Source organism: Pan paniscus, chromosome 8, assembly GCF_029289425.2.
Source record: "Pan paniscus chromosome 8, NHGRI_mPanPan1-v2.0_pri, whole genome shotgun sequence".
In the NCBI taxonomy this organism is placed as follows: Eukaryota; Metazoa; Chordata; class Mammalia; order Primates; family Hominidae; genus Pan; species Pan paniscus.
The window spans coordinates 107,508,715-107,535,533 of NC_073257.2; the positions used below are offsets into that span (position 1 = coordinate 107,508,715).

Consider the following 26,819-nt stretch of genomic DNA (forward strand, 5'->3'; position numbering starts at 1 on the left):
AGTTCAACGCAATGTGTGCATTTATAGCAATGACTGATGCAGGCCAGTTTAATGAGTGAAGCTTGGGGTTTCTGTCTGATGATGATAGTGGTCTTTCTCAGGGCCCAGATGCAGGCCTGCCGTCTCAGTGGTCTTCCCCAAGGGCCCCAGCTCTCTTGGGCTGCCTTCTATTTAAGATTCCTGGGCATTTGTTGTCTGGTTGGGAGCTTATTGTGGTATTTGTGACAGTTTCAGGCAGGACTGTTTATAGCCTTTTCAGGCAAGCTATGCCAGAACTCCTCATCCAGAGGGCAGGGCAGTCAGGGTGACTTGCCAGACCATGTAAGGGTCTGGAGGAGAGGCAGGCTGTGCAGCCAGCCTGGGAACATGTTCCACATGACACCATCATTCTTGTGCTGGTAAAACATCCTCAGAGGAAAAGCAGCAGCATCGTAAGCGAGTGCTTATTTCTTTAGGAGGCCCCCATGAAATCTTTCAACTGCAGACTGTCAGGCACCAGGGGCCCTAAGGACAGGAGCTAGAGATGGAGGGAGAGTGGGGAGGGTCCGAGCTGTCAAGTGATCCTGAGGCAACAGGACTGGCAGGGAGGAGCTGGGGGGATGCAGTGAACTAAGGATGTCAGCTGGGGCTATGTGCCACCGTGGGAGCTCGCTCAGGTCGGACCCCACCAACTTCAGACCTTCACTGCACTGTTAGTCTTCAAGCTCTTGGGGCTTAATCTCCTGTTTTCCTTTCCTGTCTCCCCGTCTGAGTCCCTCTGTGGGGTCTGCCTATGTTGCTTCCACCAACAAACACTGTTGAGGCAGATGTCTTGTCTCCCCAGACAGCTTCCAGAGAAGAGACCATGCCCACAAGCAGGGCACGAGGGTCACAAGAGAGGAAAAGGAAGGGGGTAACAACAATTAAGGGAGAAAACTTCAATCATGCACAGGCTTTTCATAAAAAACTTTATTTCTCAAAAAAGGGGGAAGAATCCAAAGTATTAAAATAATCCTCTAATTTTTGTTTTGGAGAAAAAGGGTAGGACGACAAAATAATTCATACAAAAATTTCAAGCATCACTGCTGTAGATATTCCTCCAGCTCAGTGGGGAACATCCTGAAACTTGCATCTCCTGCTGCAGCTTGGGTTCCAGCTGCATCACGGGGAACACAGCATCTCCTGGATGCAGGAAGCTGCAAGCATCTGGAATGCTTATTAATTTACCCCACAAATAAATACAAAAGGTCAATCCTCCCAGTGGAAATGATTCCATCGATTTTTGTGACTTTCTGATGAGAATGCTAAAAAGAAGAGTTGCCCCTTTTCTAAAATTCCAAATCTTTCCTTTTTGAAGATGACTACATGTGAAAGAAATAAAATGTGAAAAGATTTGTTAAGGATGACTGGCTCTAGTACCAACTAAATGCCAAGGGGGACTGTAAGTCACTGAGGTGATACAAAGCAGCCATGGGTTTTCCTCACCTTTTTTATGGGGAAAATGCACCTTTCAATCCTAGAAGATAATTGGACTTGGCAAAGTCCCTATCGGTAGCAACTATTTTCTTACTTTAAAAAAAAAGGGTGAGCTGGGAGCCAGACTGTGCACATCAGCCAAGATTGCTATTGCCAAACGGAGCCCAGAAGCATCCAGGTACACTTTCCAACAGGCAGACCCTACCAGGAACTGGGAGACAAGAGCGGGCTCTCTCCTGAGATAAGACAAGTTTAACGTGAAGACCTTTTGGAAAATTCCCGGGTTTTCCTGGCTCTTTTCAGTTGGTGTTTCTCTGAGGAATAGGGAGGTTCTCATGAAGATATTTTAAACTTCCATGCTCTGAGAAATCTGAGACCACGTGGTCCTTCCCTCGCAGCAGCCACTTAGTAGTAAGCAGTCCCTCAAGTCCTACTGGTCCCCGGGCGTGGATTCTCGATGTACTGATTCCCACTTCAGCTCCTGTGAAAAAGCATGAATAAAAGATGTAGCTTTTCCCAGCCTCTGCTTCCTGTCCATGCCCCAGACCCACCCTGCTGCTTTCCCCTCACTTGGTACCCTCTCTTCCTGCTAACTCCTCATCCATCCTCCCCAGGAGAGCTGAGTCACCCTGTTCCCATAAACATGTTCTTCAATTACTACAAATCATGATACACTCCTTCTCGTGAAACAGTGTGTGGACTCTTCTTCTGTATTTTATCCCCAGTGCATTTTGACAATGCTATTAATACAAGTGCTGTCTCTTTTATCAGTTTAGCATCTGAATTGCATACCATATTTTGACATTTGGGCATGTTTTGAGGGGTACGACAATGTTTACCATGATGGTTTCACCTCCTCAAATATACTTTAAATCTTAGAAAGAAAGGGACATGTTTTTGGTATCCCCTAGAAGTCTTAGCACAAGGGACTCATTAGACAGTTACTGAATACATCAAAGGGTTACTGTTCATTCCCTTTCCTCTTGCTCCCAGCTCAGACCTAGGGAACGTCAGGGGTTTTCCTGGCCCTGGCTTGGTGTTCTGCACTGTATACAGTGGAGGCAGGGTTCCCTCAATCATCACAACTTTACTGAGCATGTACTATGTACTAGGCACTGTGTTGAGCCCTGGGGATAAAGTGGTGAATAATAGATACAAGGCCCTGTTTTTGTGGCACTGATATTATAGCAGGCGAGGCAGCCAAAGGACAGGTGAGTAAATAGTCTCCTGTGGTGCTCAAGTGCAGTGATGGGTGCTATGACAGAGGCTGTGTGGTGGAGCTGGGGACACGCTGGGTAGGATGGTCAGGGAAAGCCTCCCTAAGGAAGTGCCTTTTGGTTGGGACCTGAACAGTGAGAAGGAGCTGGCTGGAGAAAACCAGACAGAGGTGCTGCAGGCAGAGAGAAGAGCAAGTACGAGACACAGTAGGGGTGGGATGTGCTTGGGGTAGTGGTTGGCAAGGAGAGTGAAACCAGCAGGATTCAAATTCTGGTTCAATAGCATAGAGACCACATGACTTTGGACATACTACCTAACTTTATGTCTCATGCCTCAGTTTCTTCATCTGGAAAATGAGAATTCATTTTGTAGAATGAAGTGAGAGCATGCTTGCGACACATTTAGCACAGTGCTGGGAATGTAGTAAATGCTCAGTAAAATCTGTTACTGTCATTAATGCATTTCACAAGGAATTTAACTCAACCAGCTTTCACTCTGAGCTGGTGTTGGAAGGACAATGAAATGATCTTTTGTTCTTCCTTCATCCTGGATTTTCATTTGAATGCTGGGTGCCCCAGCCCTTAAAAATATGTTGCTATTTCTTTTTCAAGTACATGGAGAGTATAAAGATCAATGCAAGTGATGTGATAATTACATCAAAATCCCAACATAATACAAATGGGGAACTAAAAATAAAGAGTATCATGATTAAGAATAACTGAGTTAAATTCCCTTTCATAACCTTTTAACAATTTGGTGAGAATTATTTCTCCAGGCAGATCATCTACTCAAAAAGTTCAGAAGGATTAAAATGTGTGTCTTTCTGTTTTGTTTTGTTATACAGATAGGGCCTCACTCTCTCCCAGGCTGGAGTACAATGGCATCATCTTAGCTCACTGCAGCCTCGAACTCCTGGGCTCAAGGGATCCTCTTGCCTCAGCCTCCTGAGTAACTGGGACTACAGGCTCACGCCACCACACCTGGATAATTTTTTCATCTCTGTAGAGAGGAGGTCTCGCTGCGTTGCCCAGGCTGGTCTCGAACTCCCCGACTCATGAGATCCTCCTGCTTCAGCCTCTCAAAGTGCCGGGATTACAGGTGTGAGCCACTGCCCGTGGCCTAAAATGTTTTGAGTGGTTGAAATAATTCTCAAATATTCAGAAAACGTGTCATAAATGTATTATTGGAGGTTTTTTGTCTGTTTTGTTTTTTGAGATGGAGTTTAGCTCTTGTTGCCCAGGCTAGAGTGCAATGGTGCGGTCTCGTCTCACTGCAACCTCTGCCTCCCAGGTTCAAGCGATTCTCCTGCCTCAGCCTCCCGAGTAGCTGGGATTACAGGCAAGTGCCACCATGCTCAGCTAATTTTGTATTTTTAGTAGAGATGGGGTTTCTCTATGTTGGTCACGCTGATCTCGAACTCCCGACCTCAGGTGATCTGCCCGCCTTGGCCTCCCAAAGTGCTGGAATTATAGGCGTGAGCCACTGCGCCCGTTCTGGAGTTTTATATACTGGTACCCCTGAAAACTAGAGACTGTCCAAATAACCCCAACACGACAGAGGGCTGGAAATTTTATACCTAATGGAAAGGGACAGAAGTGCCCTTCTGAAGCTTTTTATTTCAAGGTCTGCTGTAGAAGGTAACCTTGTACTTCTGGCTGGCCTGTTTGTTTTGATGCTGGTACTTAGGCCCACGGCACCTTCTTTTGTCCTACCATTGTGGGGTTTCCTATCTCCGAGGCAACCTGGCTGTGCCATTTTGACGAAACAAGTCTGTAAAAGGAGTGCTCTCAAGGGACACAGCATGTACCTCTGGCGCAGCCTGTGTAAAAAGGCAGGCTGTGGTTGCCCACGCTGTAGCGGGAGAACCCAGGCTTTGGACTTGCTCAAGTTTGGGTCTGAATGCCAGCTGTGGGACTCTGGGCAAGTTACTATACTTCTCTGAATCTCATTCTCCCTCTATGAAAAATGAATACAAGTACCTGCCTTCTTAGCATGTGAAATGCTTAGAAGATAGGCCTTCCACCAACTCATGGGAGGTTTCATTAATTATTCTCCCTGATAATCCTACCTTGCCAGAAGTCTGTCTCTATTTTTTTTTTTTTTTTTTTTTTGAGATGGTGTCTCACTCTGTCCTCCAGGCTGGAGTGCTGTAGCGTAATCTCGGGCTCACTGCAACCTCTGCCTCCCGGGTTCAAGCAATTCTCCTGCCTCGGCTTCCCGAGTAGCTGGGATTACAGGCATGCACCACCACACCTGGCTAATTTTTTGCATTTTTAGTAGAGACAGGGTTTCACCATGTTGGCCACGCTGGTCTCGAACTCCTGACCTCAGGTGATCCACCCACCTCGGCCTCCCAAAGTGCTGGGATTACAGGCGTGAGCCACCGCACCCAGCCTGTTTCTCTCTTATCTTGACCAAGCATGTGACAGTCAAGGGGAGGTGTCTTCCCCACCTCAACATACCCCTGGACCACCCAGTGCTTCACAAGGAACTTCTTTCTTCCCAACCAGAGTCTTTCTTACCCAGTCCAAAGCGGTAACCATCAGAAAAGCGAGTGCTGGCATTCCAGAACACACAGGCACTGTCTACGTGCTGCAGGAAGAACTCCGCTGTGTTTTCTGCAGGGTAAAGAAGGAGAAACCAAGTTAGGATGATACCCAGAGAACATCCCTGTTTCCAGCCATTGACTGGTGACAGATCAGGGCAGGGTCTGGGTCCCCACTGGGGCCTCTCCATGTGTTCTCACATATTAAATACTCAGGCTTGTGAAAAATCTCAACAGGAAGAAGACAAGTTAGCTTCATCAATCACAGTGTTGTGGAAAGACTGAGTTGGAATCCAGATCTCCCATGCAGGTGACCTGCCTAAACTTCCTACTTATGGGCTCCAGAGCCAGACTGCCTAGGCCTGAACTCCAGCTGTACACCTGCTAGCTTTGTGACCTTCTGCAGGTGTACAAAACTCTCTGTGTCTGGGTCAAAAGGGACTTACAACATGACCTAGCTGATAGGGTTGTAGAGAGGATGAAACACCTGGGGAGTACTCATCCTAGTGCCTAGCACACAGTGAGTGCTTGGTAAATGTTGGCTGTTAATACAGGTGGTACTGCTCTGGTGCCCTAATTAGCTGACTGTAAATTCCTCATTGGGGCCCTACTGGCATCCTCCACCATTGAGGCTCCAGTATCTGACACCCAGGAGTGTCCCTGCATATATATTTGTGGAATAAATGAATGAATGAATGTGCAGAGTTGGTTCTGCCTTGGTTTCCTCAGCTGTAAAATGGGTTTATTTTAACTACCTTGTAAGATTTGCTGCACGCATTAAATGATAGTGCCTCTGACAGGGTTAGTCATCTTCGAAGCAGAGCTAATCATCCCTGCCCCTCCTTCTCCAGCTGTGACAATATAATAAAGTGATGTGAAAGCACTCATCAAAGTACCAAATGCAACCACTACTAAACATTACCATAAGCCTACTCAAATGATGTTTTTCTGCAGCCCAAGGGGGGCTAAGAGGAGCAGGATCAGAAAGCAGCAAAGGCAGACACTGTATGCGGGAAGCATCTGGACACTGACCATCCTCTGTGACGATGACATCCGTGTGGGAGCTGCCATACTTGTGGATGTGGTCAATGGCATCCTGAACGTTGTCCACTACTTCAATGCATAATTCCAAGTCCCCATACTCAGTTCGGAGTGACTTCACTTCGGAGGGGCTGAAGGTCAGATAGGAGGCAAATTTGGGGCCTGCATGAATTTTTACCTGGAACAGAGGAAGTCCAGGGGCAACAACATAAAAACAACTGAAATAAGCAAGTTCTAGGATAGAACAGAAAGGTGAGCCTGTAAAACCACAGCCCAAAGTGGCTCCTGTAGCCTCGACAACTGAACTAGTCCTACTTTCCTCCCTCCAGCATGATCTGACTGGCCACTTGCCAGCAATGGGCCCTCAAGACAGTTGGAACAGGGATTGAAGCAGGAAGCCTTGAACGTTAAGGATGTGCAAGGTGGGCCGGGCATGGTAGCTCACGCCTGTAATCCCAGCACTTTGGGAGGCTGAGACGGGTGGATAACTCGAGGTCAGGAGTTCAAAACCAACCTGGCCAACATGGTGAAACCCCGTCTTTACTAAAAAAATTAGCAGGGCATGGTGGCAGGTGCCTGTAATCTCAGCTACTTGGGAGGTTCAAGCAGGAGGAGAACTGCTTGAACCTGGAAGGCAGAGGTTGCAGTGAGCCAAGATTGTGCCACTGCACTCCAGCCTGGGGCACAGAGCAAGACTCCGTCTCAAAGAAAAAAAAAAAAGAATAAAAAAGAATGTGCAAGGCGTTTAGTGGGTTATCAACACAAGGGCTTGACTTCTGGCATTTTACTAAAATGAATACTTGACAATAAAGATCCCAGTTCCTGCATATGGTACCTAGGCACTAGACTCGTGTGGAAAAAGGGAGGTGCCACATATACATTCCTACTCCCTGTACCCTAGCGAAGTCCCAGGTTTGCTTTAGAGGTAAGCAGTACTTGGTCAGGTGCTTTCAACACCTCAAACTGTGGCTACTCATTTGATTTCCAACTGTGTCAGTCTGGCCCCACCTCTAGGTTCAGCTCAGCCCCAGGCTCTGGCTCTAATCCTGCTGCTGGTTAGAGGAATTTAAGGATTCTGAGGCTGGTCACCGAGGATCCCAATCACAAGCTGGATCCCACTTAAACCTTGTTCTCTGAGACATCCCCAGGACAGGGTTCATGCCTTGATTCTTTGGGATCAAGCTTTTGCCTTGGCTCAAGTTATAAGCGGTGTCTGCCTTATCCTCATGATTCCCAAGGCCCTGCCATTGTTTCTTATCTGGGATCTCACTTCTTCTGTGTTCCTTGGGGACTGGAACCCCATCCCTGTGCAAGTCATCCTTCTAGCTTTACTTTCTGCCATCCAAAAGTGCTGTATGAAGTACACACAGTGACTCATTTTGATTTGGAATTTCAAGGCCATCCTCATTTTAATGACTGAGGATACCACTGGTGTGTTCAAATTAGGTCTGGGGAGGGATTTAGTCCTGGCTAAAGGGGAGCTTTCCTCCTGTCTAATCCAGTTCACTGTGGTGCTTGGCAAACACAGGTGCCCAATCGACAGGCTTCCTTACCAAAGTAAAGTAAGGTCCCCGAACATGAATGACCATGTGATCTAACTTCCTTGTAATCCATGGAGTACAGTTTCATTTTTAAAACAATTCTTTCCAGTTCTCACTGGGACCATGCCACATTTATAAGCTAACTGGAGCCTTCCTTTCCAGTCAAAGGATGGAAGGGAAGAGACACATGTTCAGAGTCAAAGCAACCAAGGCCAACAAGCACCTTCTCTACTGCCATGCTGGTTTATTTAATTCTGAAAGTGTACTATGACATCAGAAATTAAAGCTTAAAATGCATCCATGCAGAGAGTTTAACAGATTGTCCATTTTTGCCTTGAGGGCATCTATTATATTTTCTTGCAGGCATGAATTTAGGACACAGCACAACTTTATATTTGAAACTTACTGGCTTTTGGTTTGTTTACAACCTTAACAATATAGTAAAAACATAATCCAGGGAGACATTCTACAAATTACTGAATCCCAAATATCACTGCATTAAGTACACTAATACTGGTAACCAAAGACACTGGGGGGAGGCAGTGAATGTACATAAGTTTTTGGTTTGAAACGTTTCTGCACCATCTTTTCAAATCAAATCCAAAAAATAATATATGCTTGGGAACACCTTGACACGTGAATAAAAGGTTGCCAGAAACAGTTCAGTCAGCATAGTGCCATGTGGTCTGTCTTACCTTTGAACCCTCTTTAGCACACAACACATTCCACTTTGTAATAAAGCTATTTGTGTATTGGTTTGGTTTGACTACTAGAGGGCAGGGGTTGTGTTTTACTCACACTTTACTTAGCATGGAACTTTGTACACAGAAGATATTAAAAAATATTGTTTCTTAAACTGCCTTATATGGTATGGCTGTGCCTGGTCTAATTCCACAGGCTTCTAAGACAGGAAGTAATGTACTAGTCCTATGGAACTCTTACCTGTTCCACTCTCAGCATATCAATGATCTGGTCAAATAATGGTGTCCTGAGCAGATCCCGGTGGATTAACAAAGTCTCCAAAGCATTACAGGCAGCTGGATATTCACATTTAGAGTCTCTGACTGAAAGAAGATGAGCAAAGAATTGTTTCCATTGACATGATCCAGAGCTGCAGAGGATGTAATATTTCTCCCTTGTGAAAGAGAAGACCCCATCCAGCTCACCTAGCCTGGTGACCTTATCAACACTGGCCTCGGAATCCACATACATGTGACAGATCCCTTCGCTGTGCCCCATCACTGGAATCCCCTTAGCAGCTTTCTGGATGTCTCTGACCAGCTGGGAAGAGCCACGTGGAATGATCAGATCTATCATTTTGTCTAGGCGGCAAAGATCTTCAACTTCTTCTCTGGTATTCACCTTTAGAAGGAAAGAAGAAAAAGATAAAGATGACATCTGACCACACAAAATATAAAAACAGCAGCTTCCCTTTTACAGATAAACATCTGTACACTCTGAGAACTAAGTGAGACACTGTGAAAACTTATTCTAAAAACAAAATTAAGTTCCCGATCATGGGAATCAAAAAGTTGTCCAGCAAATGCTTATCAAACACTATATATTCGGTGCTGTGCTCCACATCACATATCACGCAGGACACTGCATGCCGTCGAAGAGCTCAGCATCAAGTAGGGAAGGCAGCACTAGGGTACTGCTAGCCATAATACAGGGCAGACAATTTTTAAAATGCCAGAAGCAGCACAAAGGGGTATCTATGGAGGTTAAATGCAGTACACTACTCCAGGCCATGAAGATCACAAAAGGGAGTGGCTTCTCTGTTGGTTTTCTATTCACAGCATTGAGGAAATGTTGGGTTGGTCTTGCTAGGGAGTCATGGTTCTCATGACTTCTGATGGCAACTTCTACCCTGGGATGTGGATTGGAATGACTTAAAGAGCCTGTGAGAGGATACTGAGATTATGGGCATTTTGTTTTCTCTTGATTTTTAATTTTTCTCCACATGGTCATATTACTTTTATAATAAATATATATGTGTGCCAGAATGTTCACAGCAACTTTATTCCACATAGCCCAAAACTGGAAACAATCTAAATATTCATCAAGAGAAGAAAAGATGAACTGTAGTATATGCAGGTAAATGGAACACTACCCAGCAATTAAATGAGAAAACTACTGCTAGATGCAACAATGGGAATGAATGCCACAGACATAACGAACAAATGACAGGCAACATAAACGTGTGTTTTGTTTGATCTCATTTATATAAATTTCAAGAATAGCAAAAGGCAGGGCGTGGTGGCACATTCCCAGCACTTTGGGAGGCTGAGGCAGGCAGACTGCCTGAGCTCAGGAGTTTGAGACCAGCCTGGGCAACATGGTGAAACTCTGTCTCTACAAAAAACAAAAAACAAAAAACCCACAAAAGTTAGTCAGGTCTGGAGGCACACACCTGTAGTCCCAACTACTAGGAAAGCTGAGGTAGGTGGACTGCTTGAGCCTAGGAGGCCGAGGCTGCAGTGAGCCGAGAGCCAAGATTGTGCCACTGAATTCCAGTCTGGGCAACAGAAAAAGACCATGTCTCAAAAAAAAAAAAAGGCAAAAGTAATTTAATGTGACAGAAGTCAAAAAAGTAGTTTGTGGGGAAGGGGGCTACATACTGACTGGGAAGGGCACAAGGGGGCCCTCCAGGATGTTGGACTGTTCTGTATCTTGATACGGCTGGTGGTTATACGTGTGTGTGTGAACAGTCACAGAGTGGTTCACAGGATCTGTATACTTTACTGCACGTATGTTACACATCAATAGGAAGAAAAGGAGGGAGGGCACCTGTGTAAGCTAGGAAGTGGTGGGGCTGGGATTTGAATCCCTAAAATCTGCGCTCTTTCCAACCACTATGTTGGCATAAGAAAAAAACCAGATTCTGGTCACTGAGTGTGTAATGAGCAGGTTTGTAGACATCCTCCCAGTAGCCAACAGAATCCTGGAATGTTGGAGCAAATGAGCCAAACTAAAAAAAGGATCTGGAGTCAGCCTAGGTCCAAATCTAAACTCTATCAAACACCATGTGACTCTTGGGGAATTACTTTACCTCTGAATCTGTTTTTTCCCAATGTAGAAAATGAGTCTAATAATTAATGATATTTTCCTTATGGGACTGCTGTGACGATCAAATGAGTTAACGGATAAAATGAGCCTTGCACATAGTAGGTACTCACAAGTAGTAGCTATTATTATCAAACTTCATTTGACAGTTGAGGAGAATGAGAAATGGTCAGTTAAAGTGATGACCTTAATAATAATAGTGATAACAGCATGATCTCATACTCAACACACCACATGACAGTTTATGACAAACTTTTGTAAAGTTTCTTATCTGACTTACCCTAGATCACTCTGCCAATGACAGGAACCTAGGCCTCACACTCTAGTTCTGGTACTCCTGCTGCCTTGTGACCCAAGAATGAAGGTCTAATTGACATTCTTGTAAATAAACAGTGCCAAGACGCAGCTATAAGGGAGGGGCCTTCCTAAGCCACTGAGGACCCATCTGGCTCTGCAGAATGGCCTAAAGTCTGTAGGCTCACAGGCCTGCTGGAGTGTCAAGTCTGCTTGTAGTAGTGTCTTGGCTCTGTGTGGCCTAAGTTTTGCTTTAAATTCCCAAACACCTGATCTGGCCCCTCTGGGCCTGACTTGGTGCATTCCCAGGGACCTACCAGTTGCACGGCCTCCTTGACTCCATGGATTGAGAGAGCCTCCTGGGTCAGGAGGTGGAGAATCCGGTTGCTGTGTGCAGCCTCCTTTCCTCCTTTGAGTAACAAGCCATTACCACTTGCGATAGCCAAAGCTGCCACCTGCAGATCAAAGGGAGAGCAGTGGATCAAAGGAGACAAACAGTAATAGCAACAGTGATGTTAGCATTCATAAGCACTCCTTCTGTGCTAAGCACTGTGTTCATCATTTTATAAGGTCTATGCTGTTTCATCTTCACAACACTGCAGTGAATTAAGTGCCTGTTTTATCCCCTACTTTACAGATAAGGGCACTGAAGCCCAGAGAGGTTGATGACTCCCTGAAGTCACACAGCTTATAAATAACAGGGATGGGAGCCAGACTGAGGTGGTTTGACTCCAGAACAAACCACTGGATTTTAGCAACTAAACTATATGGCTTCCTTAGCACCATTAGCAAAGAGAACTGAGTTGGCCAGGTACGGTGGCTCACGCCTGTAATCTCAGCAATTTGGGAGGCCGAGGTGGGTGGATTACCTGAGGTCAGGAGTTCGATACCAGCCTGACCAACATGGTGAAACCCCATCTCTACTATAAATACAAAAATTAGCCGGGCATGGTGGCAGGTGCCTGTAGTCCCAGCTACCCAGGAGGCTGAGGCAAGAGACTTTCTTGAGCCTGGGAGGCAGAGGCTGCAGTCAGCCGAGATTGCACCACTTCACTCCAGCCTGGGCAACAGAGTGAGACTCCGTCTCAAACAAACAAATAAAGCAAAGAGAACTGAGTTAAGTGGCCAGGGCCACATGGTACCCCCCACTGTGGAGAACAGGGTCTTCAGCCACCTCTGTAAGGAAGCACTTGCTTCATCTGATCAGGCTGAGGCTGGGCAGCTCCTCTGGCCACATCCTACTCTGGCCTTGGAATTGTTCTGAGAGCTCTAAGTGCTTGGTGCTAAGAACCTGGAGAAGACCAGAGCTCCTGCCAGCCCCTGGGCAGCTGTGGTAGAGACTGCTGAGAACAGAGTCTTTTTCCCACATGCCTGTCTGGGGAGGAAAACGTAAACCATCCAGGAGGAGGGCTAGTTGCCTTGTTAGAGCAAAGAGTGAGTGACACTGACCTGATCATCCTACCTCTTATAAAAGTTAAGTAAACTTTCTCCAGACATAAACACACAGAATATTGCACACAATTTTTAGGATTCATGGATTCTGTGAAACCATCCAGGGCTGAGTCCAGATGAGGAGCCTTAGCTGTAGTTAGCTAATGAGTTATCAGCTCCTTGTGAGGTATCAGCTGGTATGGATGAGTGGTAGCAAAGAAAGTTCATGGATACAGTCCACAGAGAGACTTAGGCCCATTTCTACTAGCAGAGGTGAGTCTGGCAGTCATCACTGGGGCATTTCTGCAAGACAGGTATGTGGCCAGAGAGCTAGTGTGCCAGCATCAGCCAGGGACTGAGGATAGGCCTCAGTGGTATGGGAGTCCCTTGGTGAACACACTGGTTTTAGGGGATGTCAGAGAGTACCCTTCACAGAGCATTCCAGATTCCACAGTCACCTATGTCTTATAGTAAAGAGGTGCTAGTTTTTTGTTTTTACAATAGAATTTCCCTTTGAGACTTTGGGGCTAGTGCAAAGGAAGAGCTGGTATCCTATAGGACAGTCCAGTGGGGGAAATGCTCCCAGAATTCTGGGAGGCAGTTTAGGGTAATAAAGTGGGGCCACTCTCTAATGACACCTTGTATTTCCCAGCATGGCTGCTTGGCAAGAACTTTAACGCATGCTTTCTCAACCAGAGGCTGTGATATGTCAACTCGCTTAAAGAGGGTTGCATTCTTTTCTCTTTTTTGAGATGGAATCTCGCCCTGTTGCAAGGCTGGAATGCAGCGGCGCGATCTCGACTCACTGCAACCTCTGCCTCCTGGGTTCAAGTGATTCTCCTGTCTCAGCCTCCTGAGTAGCTGGGACTACAGGTCCCACCATGCCAACTAATTTTGTATTTTTTAGTAGAGACAAGGTTTCACCATGTTGGCCAGGATGGTCTCAATCTCTTGACCTCGTGATCCACCTGCCTGGGCCTCCCAAAGTGCTGGGATTACAGGTGTGAGCCACTGTGCCCGGCCGACAGTTGCATTCTAATTTCCATTAACTACTGAAAGTTCTTTTTCCTAACAGATGTACTTATAGGAAGCCATCAGTGACACTGACAATAAAGGGGTCCTTTTCACATGGGCCAAGCCAGTTATTCATGAATGACAGCAGCAGGCTAACAGAGACTTGTGGTCAGAGAACAAAGTGAACCACAGGCTAAGATATTTGGAAATTTGCTCCTGCACTGTGGTATGGTAGGTTGATTTGGGTTCCAGTCCCAGTTGCACCTTACAGGTGTGACAGGAATATTACCTTCTATGAGGTTCAGTTTCTCCAGCTCTAAAATGGACATATGAACAACTACGTTAGGATACTGGAGGAATCAAGAACGTATATTACCTCAAGAACAATCTGAGAATAAAGTCTCAAAAATTATCTTTTTTTTGGTTAAAAGACCTTCACACACACACAACTGTCTTTGGGAAACCTATCTCCAGTATTGAAAATATATTCTTCAGGATACAAAATCAATGTGCAAAAATCACAAGCATTCCTATACATCAATAACAGACAAACAGCCAAATCATGAGTGAACTCCCATTCACAATTGCTACAAAGAGAATAAAATACCTAGGAATCCAACTTACAAGGAATGTGAAGGACCTCTTCAAGGAGAACTACAAACCACTGCTCCACGAAATAAAAGAGGACACAAACAAATGGAAGAACATTCCATGCTCATGGATAGGAAGAATCAATATCATGAAAATGGCCATACTGCCCAAGGTAATTTACAGATTCGATGCCATCCCCATCAAGCTACCAATGACTTTCTTCACAGAATTGGAAAAACTACTTTAAAGTTCATACAGAACCAAAAAAGAGCCCGCATTGCCAAGACAATCCTAAGCAAAAAGAACAAAGCTGGAGGCATCATGCTACCTGACTTCAAACTATACTAAGGCTACAGTAACCAAAACAGCATGGTAGTGGTACCAAAACAGAGAGATAGACCAATGGAACAGAACAGAGGCCTCAGAAATAACACCACACATCTACAACCATCTGATTTTTGACAAACCTGACAAAAACAAGAAATGGGGAAAGGATTCCCTATTTAATAAATGGTGCTGGGAAAACTGGCTAGCCATATGTAGAGAGCTGAAACTGGATCCCTTCCTTACACCTTATACAAAAATTAATTCAAGATGGATTAAAAACTTAAGTGTTAGACCTAAAACCATAAAAACCCTAGAAGAAAACCTAGGCAATATCATTCAGGACATAGGCATGGGCAAGGACTTCATGACTAAAACACCAAAAGCAATGACAGCAAAAGCCAAAATAGACAAATGGGATCTAATTAAACTAAAGAGCTTCTGCACGGCAAAAGAAACTACCATGAGAGTGAACAGGCAACCTACAGAATGGGAGAACATTTTTGCAATCTACCTATTTGACAAAGGGCTAATATCCAGAATCTTCAAATAACTCAAACAAATTTATGAGAAAAAAACAACCCCATCAAAAAGTGGGCAAAGGATATGAACAGACACTTCTCAAAAGAAGACATTTATGCAGCCAACAGACACATGAAAAAATGCTCATCGTCACTGGTCCTCAGAGAAATGCAAATCAAAACCACAATGAGATACCATCTCATGCCTGTTAGAATGGCATTCATTAAAAAGTCAGGAAACAAGATGCTGGAGAGGATGTGGAGAAACAGGAACACTTTTACACTGTTGGTGGGACTGTAAACTAGTTCAACCATTGTGGAAGACAGTGTGGAGATTCCTCAAGGATCTAGAACTAGAAATACGATTTGACCCAGCCATCCCATTACTGGGTATATACCCAAAGGATTATAAATCATGCTACTGTAAAGACACATGCACACGTATGTTTATTGTGGCACTATTCACAATAGCAAAGACTTGGAACCAACCCAAACATCCATCAATGATAGACTGGATTAAGAAAATGTGGCACATATATACCATGGAATACTATGCAGCCACAAAAAAGGGTAAATCCATGTCCTTTGCAGGGACATGGATGAAGCTGCATGATTCTCTTGAGAGAATCTCAGCAAACTCTCACAAGCACAGAAAACCAAACAATGCATGTTCTCACTCATAGGTGGGAACTGAACAATGAGAACACTTGGACACAGGGTGGGGAACATCACACACCAGGGCCTGTCGGGGGGTGGGGGACTGGGGGAGGGATAGCATTAGGAGAAATAACTAATGTAAATGACGAGTTGATGGGTGCAGCAAACCAATATGGCACATGTATACCTATGTAACAAACCTGCACGTTGTGCACATGTACCCTAGAACTTAAATTAAAAAAAAAAAAAAGAAAAGAAAATATATTCTTCCTCCAATATCCACACCAGCCCCCAATGGCAGGGTATTTATTCTCCCGGGGTATATACACACCTGGGGTAGACAGTCAGGACGAGATTCAAAGATCACCAGCAGAACTCCAATTGGGACAGTCACTTGTTCCAGTTCCAAGTTTTTGGCGATTCGGGTGCGGCGCAAAACACGTCCCACGCTGTCCTGGGAGGAGGCTGCGATCTGTCGCAGACCGATGGCCAGGCTGTTCAATTTGGATGTGGAGAGGCTTAAACGTTTCAGCAGAGGAGCTGCAAGTCTCCCTGAAAAGCCATTAAGAGGATATAATAAAGTAGCAGACCTGGCAGGCTACAGCTACCAACCGATGTGTCTTTCTTTTTTTTTTTTTTTTTTTTGAGACAGGGTCTCACTCTGACGCCCAGGCTGGAGTGCAGTGGCATGATCTAGGCCCAATGCAACCTCTGCCTCCTGGGTTCAAGCGATTCTCCCACCTCAGCCTCCTTAGTAGCTGGGACTACAGGCATGCACCACCAGGCCTGGCTTATTTTTGTAGAGATGGGGTTTCACCAGGTTGGCCAGGTTGATCTCGAACTCCTCAACTCAAGTGATCCACCTGCCTCGACCTCCCAAAGTGCTGGGATTACAAGTGCGAGCCACCGTGCCTGGCCCAACTGATGTGTCTTGATGTTTTACTGAACATGTGGGACTGCATTAGGAACAGACTTGGGAAGACAATGACATGCCACTTAAACTGTCTTTCTTGGGGGTCCATTTGGTAGTACATAGCATCATGTAAAGCTGTGTACCCTGATACCCTTTGTCCCAGCAATTTCAGTTCCAGAAATTTATCATTTGTATGAACAGAAAGGCATGTAATAAGGATACTTACCATGGCATTTTTGTAATGCTGAGAAATTGAATTCTACCTAAATATTCAGACAATGGTTTATAATTCAGTTATTATAAATAATATATCTAGGTTCACTGACATGGAGAGCTGTCTAGGATATAGTCTACGAAAAAGGCAAACTATAAAACAGCATGTATGATATGATCTTATTTATCAAACATTGGACATATATGTGTGCACGGGAAGAAATCTGGAACGCATCCAGAATAGTAATAATCTATCTTTCTATTTTTTTTATAATGAGTGAATTATTTTTATAATCAGAACCAACAAAGATGTTTTCTTCTAAAATAAAATGTTAAATATTTTGGGAAGGAGAACAGAATTTTAAAAAAGAAAACTTTTTTCCTTTTTTTCTTTTAGAGACAGGGTCTCAGTGTGCCGCCCAGGCTAGACTGCAGTGGTGCAATCATAGCTCATTGAAGCCTTGAACTCCGGGGCTCAAGTGATCCTCCTGCTTCAGTCTCCAGAGTAGCTAGGACTACAGGCACGTATCACCATGGCTGGCTAATTTTAAAACATATTTTGTAGAGATAGGGGTCTCACTATGTTGCCCAGGCTGGTCTCGAACTCCTGGGCTAAAGTGATTCCTCTGTCTCCACTTCCCAAAGTGCTGGGATTACTGGTATGAGCGACCATGCTTGGCTGAAAAAAAAATAGGATTATGGCAAGCTCATACGCAGAATTTTCTATATTTTTTTGAGACGGAGTCTCGCTGTCGCCCAGGCTGGAGTGCAGTGGCGCAATCTCGGCTCACTGCAAGCTCCACCTCCAGGGTTCAAGCCATTCTCCTGCCTCAGCCTTCTGAGTAGCTGGGACTACAGGCGCCCGCCACCACACCCGGCTAATTTTTTGTATTTTTAGTAGAGATGGGGTTTCACCGTGTTAGCCAGGATGGTCTCCATCTCCTGACCTTGTGATCTGCCCACCTCGGCCTCCCAAAGTGCTGGGATTACAGGCATGAGACACTGCACCCAGCCCAGAATTTTCTTTAAAAACAGTAGTATGCATGATGTGATTCCCTCTCTCCACACACAAACATGTACGTACATATTCATATATATACATGTATATACTCAGGAAGACCATTTGAAATCATATATCACAAATCATTACTGTGGTCAATGTTGAGATTACAAAAATTTTCCCTTTCCTTTTTTTACAGTCATAGCCACCAAGATAAAATAATAAAAAGATTTCTGCCTTGGGGGGAAGCAACTGACCTTATATTAAGAAAAAAAAATTAAACCATCTTTCTACCAACCAATTATACAAATTAATTAATTTTCTTTACTTTTCCCCATATGCTAAAAAAACAAGTTTTAATTATAGTATATGTTAAATGTTACATCCTAGCTTTTCACCTCACAACGCGAGTATATTTTCCATGTTGCAAAAATTATCTTAATTACTACTAAATATTCCATTAATTTGATACAGCTGAACGCACTTAACCACACCTATGTTATTAAATGCTCAGCTTGTTTCCAGTTTTTCAGTGTGATAAATCTTGCTCTAAGAATCCTTAGATAAAGAGCTATTTTCTTTTCTTTCTTTCTTTCTTTTTTTTTTTGAGATGAAGTCTTGCTCTGCCGCTCAGGCTGGAGTGCAGTAGCGCAATCTCGGCTCACTGCAACCTCTGCCTCCTAGGTTCAAGCGATTCTCCTGCCTCAGCTGCCCGAGTAGCTGGGATTACAAATGTGAGCTACCACGGCCGGCATTTTTTTTTTTGAGATGGAGTTTTGCTCTTGTTGCCTAGACTGGAGTGCAGTGGTGCCACCTCGGCTCATGGCAACCTCTGCCTCCCGAGTTCAAGCGATTCTCCTGCCTCAGCCTCCTGAGTAGCTAGGATTACAGGCATGCGCCACCAAGCCCGGCTAATTTTGTATTTTTAGTAGAGATGAGGTTTCTCCATGTTGGTCAGGCTGGTCTTGAGCTCCCAACCTCAGGTGATCCGTCCACCTAGGCCTCCGAAAGTGCTGGGATTACAGGCGTGAGCCACTGCGCCCAGCTGTAATTTTTGTATTTTTATAGAGACGAGGTTTCACCATGTTGGCCAGGCTGGTCTCGAACTCATGACCTCAGCTGATCCGCCCACCTTGGCCTCTCAAAGTGCTGGGATTACAGGCATGAGCCACTGTGCCCAGCAGTAATTTTTGTATTTTTATTAGAGACAAGGTTTCACCATGTTGGTCAGGCTGGTCTTGAACTCAGACCTCAGGTGATCTGCCCACCTTGGCCTCTCAAAGTGCTGGGATTACGGGCATGAGCCACTGTGCCTGGCCTAAAGACCTATTTTCTTTAGAAATAGTTTTTGAGGATAAATTCCCCAAACTGGGATTGCTAAGCCACGCTCATGTATACCCATGGCTTTGTTCTTAACCCACTATGTGTCCTTATGCATGTTCAGAGAGGTATAGCTGGGATCAGGAGTCTTCTGCCAACAACAAGCTGTGGAACCTTGGGCAACAACAGGTTTACCCTCTGTGGGTCTTAATTCTTTTACTTTAAATTAATGAGTGGATAGTATCAAAGATTTCTTCCAGTTCTGAAAATCTATTTTACGTTTTGTAATACTATAAAAATGAGATGTAAATTCTAGAGGAAGTTCTAAAACAATGGTTCAAAAATGTTTTAAGGAATGAAAGTAACGTTGTTGAACCTTGCAAAATTTCTTTGAAAGAAACACCATTAATATGGATGTTCAAGATAATGCAAAGGAAATTCAAAACCCCATAAAATCAATCCCTATTATTTTAAGGGGGAAAAGACAGAATTAAGAAAAAGAGGAGAAAGAGTCAGGGCCCTGACTCTCTACATGTCTAGGTGTTCACAATGTGAATTCAACATCTTACTTTACCATTAGCACCTCTAGGGTATTTCTGGATGGCACCTGGTGCTAACTCAGGGAAGACAAAAGACTGGTTAATTAACTAAGAAACAAGCTACCTTTCTTCACAGGCTGCACAAACTATTTCTACAACTCTTTCACATGTACAGTCCATCTGTGTTTAAATCCTGGTCCATCACTGACCATGTGGATTTGGGCAAGTGACAACTTCTCTGAGCTTCAGTTTCCTTCTCTGTCAAATGGGGATAATAAGTAGTAGCTATCTCAGAGGCACTATGTTATGAAGATTAAATGACATCCTGACTGCATAGCCGTTAGCACAGTGCCTGTCAATAGAGAAAGGCCTCAATAAATGTTAGCTATTAGCTGAATGTCTTAAGCAGTGGGGTTCTCAATCTTGTTCTTTTTTGTCCTGACCGCCATAGTAGCCACAGCTTGTGACCTGCGGGGAATGAAAAAAGCTCCTCTGGGGGTTGTACTAAAGTATTTGGGGAAGGAGAATACCAGCCACCCACCTACCCTCAATAGAAATGATACATAATGTACAATTTCTTTTATAAAAATCCTTATCTTTAGGCAGACATAAGAATTATTAGTAAAACTAAAAACCAAAATAATGCACACCCCTCCACAACATTGACTTTAAATTGCCTGGTCTTTACCCTCTGCCTCCTCCAAGTCTTTTTTGTTGGCTAACAGGATCTCATCACGCTGGTCCGTCAACAGATCAGCCAGATGATGGATAATTTCTGCTCTCTAGAAGAAAGGTACACCATTAAAAAAACAGAGATGTTAATCCAAGAAGAATGCACACCACAGTTTTTAAACCTACTCTTCTGAGAGTGCCAGGCCTTGCTCCCACATCCATGGTCATCACCAGTTGAAATCTCCTGACTTCCCATCACTTATTCCCACCACTGCTCCCCTTATTTCTTCCTTCCTCTCTCACTGCCAACCTCTAGGTCACTTCTTACTTTTCCTCCTTTTTTTTTCTTATGACTCCTGATTATTATAATTAGCAAACCATGGCTAATAATAATAATCAGGAGTCATAAGAAAAAAAAAGGGGGGGAAGGGGCATGATGGATACAATCTGTAGGAGACTGTATAATCTGTAGGAGATTATGTAACTGTACAGGGGCCAGTACTTTGAATTAACATGTTACATAGAGTCTTACATATTTAATATCATTAGTTAGTTTATTTCCAGGTAAGTTTTTACATCTGGTTCTTCCTTGTAAATTATTTATTTAATGCATTTAATCAAAGTGAAAAAATTCAGTCCTAGGTACTTGAAGACACCCCAAACCTGACCCTGCTAGATGAGGAAATGTGGCAAATCAGTATGCTAATTATTGGAGGAGCAGAGGGAAGTGGTTTGAAAGGGAAGCTAGGCTCCTCCTTTGCTTTCCTTTCTCTGCCGTTGGAGTTACTTTTTCTTTTCTCAGGCCAAAGGATTCACTAGTATAAACCCACACACATCTTCACTCTCAAATCCGTCCTTGACAACACAACCCCTGGGGGACTAGCTCCCAGCTTCTACTTGACCTCCTCACCACTTCCAGCCTCATCATGTCTGCTACTTAGACTAATTCAAGCCAGACAGGTCAGGGCTACCAACTATGGAGCAGGCTCTCGAGCTTCCCATTTTCTAGGCAAGTCAGGGGATTTGGAATGGGGTGGGATAAGTAATTTTCCCACATTTCCATGCCCAGTATGTGGCAGAATTAGGTAACCTTTCTAATCTCATCATTTTTATGATGCTCTTGATCAAAACATCATAGTGATGAAAAGTTATCTTGGGCCTCTGTCTATAAAAGATAAAACGGAAAATAAAATTAAGAAAAAGAAAAAAGGCAGAGCAAATTTGAATCAGACTTGTAACTCAGATAACTCTGTGGCTCACTAGGAATAAAGATGGAGTCAGCAGGTTTGACTCCTGTAACCATACAGCATGACTCACTCTGAAAACTATAACAATATTATCACCTAAGGTTATTACCTGCTCAGGTTCCAAGGTGGCCAACATCCTTCCTCCAGATCGAGCCATTTCTCCCTGCTGCTCAACAGTAGGGCCTGCAAGAATATGTGCAAATATCAGGTCATGGTCACCTTAGTTCTCTCTCTAGTTCTACTACTAGAGAGAGAACTACCAGCACATGCACAAGCTCATCACGCCCACAGAAGGAACACATGATGTCTTGGTATGCTTGTTTCACACAGGGGATCACCATGACCAATAAAATAGCAAAAGAATGTGCCAGATTCACTCAGGTATAAACATAAGAACTTGCCTGTATTTCTGGGGCAGACAATATACTTTGTTTTCTAGAATTCTTCTGAATTCCACTTTGGCGATATTTTTTAATGTGTTTACACTTCTGAATGCAGATTATGAGGCAATTCTGTCCTTTGTGAACACTCGAGAGCACATACTGTATCATATGCATCTTTGCATCTCTAGTGCTTATTTAGCACTTGGCATCTAACATAGGCCTAGCAAATGTTTCTTGAGAAAATCAATGCTTATATATTTTAACCAAGTGATTTTGCAGAGAATAGGTCTAGATAGGCAGGTTAGATAGAATTTCACAAAAGCAAAGCAAAATCCGATTTTGCAAATAGCGTTCAAAACAATGCCATATTTCATAATATTAGCATATCAATTTTGTGATCTCTAACTAAGCCAGGTGTCACTAGTTCCCATCACAGGCCTTGGGACCTTATGAAGAACTATTTACCTGCAGGCTTTACTTCTGAAAAGAAGGTACCAACTTTCTTCCCCTCCACAATGTCTGTGATGACGTGCCCAGACACCTTTGGGTGGGTTCCATTGGCAATAACAACAGAAGTGCCACCTTGCAAAGCCCAGAGGGCTGCTTTCACCTAATGAGACAGGTTAGATCCAGGAAAGATGAGATTCAGACCTATTCACCCACATTTTAAACTTGAAAAAAGATATAAAATACAAGTTGATATTGAACAACTTAAGTATATGAGAGAATGTTTTTAAAAGCTTAGAAGCTCTGAAAACACATAACAGCTCACACACTTTCCAGCTCAACCTTGGCCTGTGTTACTTAAAGGTAAACCAACCTATCCTTTGTTTCCAGTCTGTTCTCTCTTCAGTCTCTCTAGTATGGGACTCATAACTTCTACATTTGATTTACTGTGCCTCAACTTAGAAACAACTAAGTAGACCAACAGGCTGGAGTTTGACCAGAGTCTGATCTTGAGTACTTCTGGCTTTTCTAAGTGGGGGTCTTGTCCTCATCTGTGCTGTTGATACATGTGATGCTGTACCTTACGGGTATAACTTCTAAGAACAATTAATGGGACACAATTTTTGAAAGATTTCATCAAGAAATATTTGAACTGATAAATGAGAGATTTATGAATTATGAAAAATATATAGGCCCTGCCCTTGCAGAGTTTACAACATGAACACACTGTTCATACAATATTAATGAGAAAACCCACATACACAGACATAACCAAACGTTGGAATGCAACACTCATTAAATCTGTATTTAGGTATGTACATATTTAAGTGTGTATGTGCCTACTATCTGAACCATTAACCCCCAAATAATTACAAAAGTAAAAAGGATACAATATAGTTTGGGCTTTAAAATTGTTATAGGCAGTTAAGGCACCAGATTCTTACCTTGGCTTCCATGCCACCCATTCCCACTCTAGACTTGGTTCCAAATGTCACAGACTGCTGATCTCCGGGATAAAATATATCAATAAGCTTTGCATCATCTGAACCTGGGGGGCTGTCAAAAAGGCCTAAAAAATAGACAAGAGTCAGTAATACTGCTTTGATGGAAGTGTCTCCAAGACAGGCCTCCCCAGGGCACCTGCCAATCACTCTGTACTTTACTCATCCAAATGAATTCCACTGCACTACCACCTGCTTTAACCAGAAAAAGAGAACAAGGGATTCGACACTGACAAACATCTCCAGGAAGACTCACCTTACATATTTCTATAACCTGGCTTAATAAATAAATGTTTCCCAACATCAGACCATGGCCATATCCTCGGCACAACATTTATTAGCCCTGCCCATATTCCTGGCAAGGTGTCCTTAATTCTGCCATTGCTACTTATGATGCTGTGCTTTAAGGACAGAACTGAAAAAGAAGGGTGGCTATTGCAGAAACAGCATAGCAGCCATATACTGTTTAATGTGACTGTTTCCAAGCAGGATGAAATGCAACAGAGGTACTCATTAACTCTCACAGTACCCTTTGAAACAGTCACTAATTTACACTCCCAGTTTTATGAGTGAGTCACTGTAGAGGTTAGGCTGAGTCAGCAGGAGAGTGCGTGACTCTTGGTATTCAGTCTGGATTTATTACCATAAAGTGTATGTCCCTTTTATAACTAAGTGGAGTGACATAAAATAGTTACCTGAAATGTTACATGCATACAATCCAAGATGAAAAATCCTCACAATTTCACTTTGAAAAAGAGTAAGTAGGAGCTTGGACAAGAAAAAGTGGGGGTAAGAAAGGGCTGAGAAACTAGAGTTAAATCAAGACCTAAAGTGGACACAGATGGGGAGGCTGGGGACTGGCTGAAGGACATTTTGGGCAGTGAGTTTTCTGGTTTCAAGTTACTGCTTTTCCTGTGCTATAATATACCTCTCCCCTCTATTATTCCAAATCTTTAAGACAATCTTGCTACATACTACCTCTCTGCAGGAGTAAGTGAATCAGGGAAGCGAGGAAATCAATGCCCATTGTAGAGCAAAGCAGTGGCAACTATAAGCAGTGCAAATTATTACAGGAAAAGAAAAAATAACCTTTCACAATCTGTCAGTCTCAACCTACTACTCCACAACTCTCCAGGATTTAGGGTTAGGATCTTCCCAGAAGATACAGTGCTATGAGATCACAGATTTAGATTTGGAAGCTGTTTCAGTTTCATATATTAGTATAGGAAAGATTGGACAATTCTAGCCAAACCTTCTCCAAAGACAGTGAGGGGTTCCTAGCATTCTGATAATGTGCCTACTCCTCTTTTCCCCTTACCCCACCAAGAGCATAGTTAAAATTCAGATACTGTTCTAAAAAATCAACACTCAGTAGAAAATGAATTAGGATACTCACAATAAGAATGCCAGTCTACCAATGACCCGATTTTGGTGCTTGAAGCTGCATCAAAACGATTTGCTAGAGTCTTGTTCAAACTGGGTTTTATAAATTAATCTCAAAACCTTACATTTTTTTTTTTACCTTGTCAAGCAGTATAAGAGAGAAGGAAGAGTGTAGCTTTTTTAATTGAACAGACTCAGATTTGAAACTGGCCTCTGTCAAGCACTTGCTATGTGACTTCAGATACACCATTTAATAGATCTGAATTTAATTTTAAATTAAACTAAAAAAAAATATTTCTTCTTCTTTCCCCCCTCCTCTCCCAACAGGGTCTCTGTTTCTGTCACTCAGGCTGCAGTGCGGTGGCATGATCACAGCTGACTGCAGCGTCAACTTCCTGGGCTCAAGTGATCTTACTGCCTCAGCCCTCCCAAGTAGCTGGGATTACAGGCATGTGCCACCGTGCCCAGCTTGAACCTAATTTTTAATTTCTTCATCTGTAAAACTGGGTTAGCCTACCCACTACCTACTTTGTAGGGTTGCTATAAAGATTGAATAAATTACATTTATCAAGCACCTAGCACACTATGTGCTCATGCTAGAAATTCAATAAAAACCTGCTGATTGGCCAGGCGCCGTGGCTCATGCCTGTAATCCCAGTGCTTTGGGAGGCCAAGGCAGGAGGATCACGAGGTGAGGAGTTCAAGACCAGCCTGGCCAACATGGTGAAACCCCTTCTCTACTAAAAATACAAAAATTAGCCAGGCGTGATAGCGCACACCTGTAATCCCAGCTACTAGGGAGGCTGAGACAGGAGAATCGCTTGAACCCAGGAGGCGGAGGTTGCAGTGAGCTGAGATCATGCCACTGCACTCCAGCCTGGGTGACAGAGCAAGACTCCATCTCGGGGGGGTGGGGGGAATGAATAAATAGAAAACCTGTTGATGAACCAAAATGGCTTTTTTCTCCAGGGTGGCTCACACTTACCCCAACTTACCTGTTCCTATCCTGGGACTTCAAATTACAGTGGATAACACAGGACTAAGACTTCTTACAGGTAAAGATATTGACATGTAGGTGTCGTATCTCTGACTTTCCACATGGGTAGAGACAGATCAATTCATCTATGTCTGCCCCTGCCTCCACTAGGTAGTCCCTGCCCTTACCTCACAACTGCTTGAGCGTAAAACAGAGAACAGGTCCTGCCATGTTAACCTGCCTTGATGTGGGCTGGGAATTAAGTAGAGGTTTTCTAACCTTCTGGGAATGTTAACAGGGGACTTTTGGAATCCTAGATTTTGGACACAGCTACTATATTTCTTATGGGTCAGACTGTGAAATGGAAATAGCTTAAGAAAGCTTGAGAGGAGTGAATGGAAAGACATATTAGAGCCAAGAGTGGCCCCTCCAGGAAGAAGGGAACAGCAGAGAAGGACAGAGTAACATATAAGAATATGGTACCCAGATAGCCTAGACTTCTACAGTGGCTCCAGCTTAAAACAATCTGTCCCAACAAAGGAAAAACAAAGACAAAAAAAATCCACAATCTGTCCTATGGTTTACATTAAAAACTGAAAGTAATCAAAACCACAGTAAGATATTACTTCACACCCATTAGGATGGCTATAATAAAAAAGGCAGATAAAAACAACTGAATAGGCCAGGCGCGGTGGCTCACACCTGTAATCCCAGCACTTTGGGAGGCTGAGGCAGGTGGATCACAAGGTCAGGAGTTCAAAACCAGCCTGGCCCAAATGGTGAAACCCCATCTCTACTAAATATACAAAAATTAGCCAGGTGTGGTGGCAGGTGCCTATAATCCCAGTTACTCGGGAGGCTGAGGCAGGAGAATCGCTTGAACCCGGGAAGTGGAGGTTGCGGTGAGCCGATATTGTGCCACTACACTCCTGCCTGGGTGACAGGATAAGACTCTGCCTCAAAAAAAAAAAAAAAAAAAACAACAACTGAATAACAGCAATGATGTAAACACATTAGAACCTTCATA

The 26,819-nt window shown here is 43.7% G+C and overlaps 1 protein-coding gene across 5 annotated transcripts in view; it reads right to left on the reverse strand.

The window, feature by feature from the left end:
- Window positions 1-933: 933 nt before the first annotated feature.
- ALDH18A1 (aldehyde dehydrogenase 18 family member A1) overlaps window positions 934-26,819 on the reverse strand; it is a 50,993-nt gene continuing 25,107 nt past the window's right edge. For all 5 annotated transcript variants that reach the window (XM_003825394.6, XM_008950712.5, XM_024930415.4 and 2 more), the window contains 11 exons: window positions 23,377-23,501; window positions 22,451-22,595; window positions 21,712-21,785; window positions 20,372-20,465; window positions 16,030-16,250; window positions 11,478-11,615; window positions 8,967-9,162; window positions 8,743-8,864; window positions 6,251-6,437; window positions 5,196-5,291; window positions 934-1,936 (listed from right to left, as the gene is read on the reverse strand). In XM_003825394.6, coding sequence (XP_003825442.1) covers window positions 1,755-1,936; window positions 5,196-5,291; window positions 6,251-6,437; window positions 8,743-8,864; window positions 8,967-9,162; window positions 11,478-11,615; window positions 16,030-16,250; window positions 20,372-20,465; window positions 21,712-21,785; window positions 22,451-22,595; window positions 23,377-23,501 — 1,580 coding nt within the window. In that variant the 3' untranslated portion in view covers window positions 934-1,754. The remainder of the gene's footprint in view (window positions 1,937-5,195; window positions 5,292-6,250; window positions 6,438-8,742; window positions 8,865-8,966; window positions 9,163-11,477; window positions 11,616-16,029; window positions 16,251-20,371; window positions 20,466-21,711; window positions 21,786-22,450; window positions 22,596-23,376; window positions 23,502-26,819) is intronic.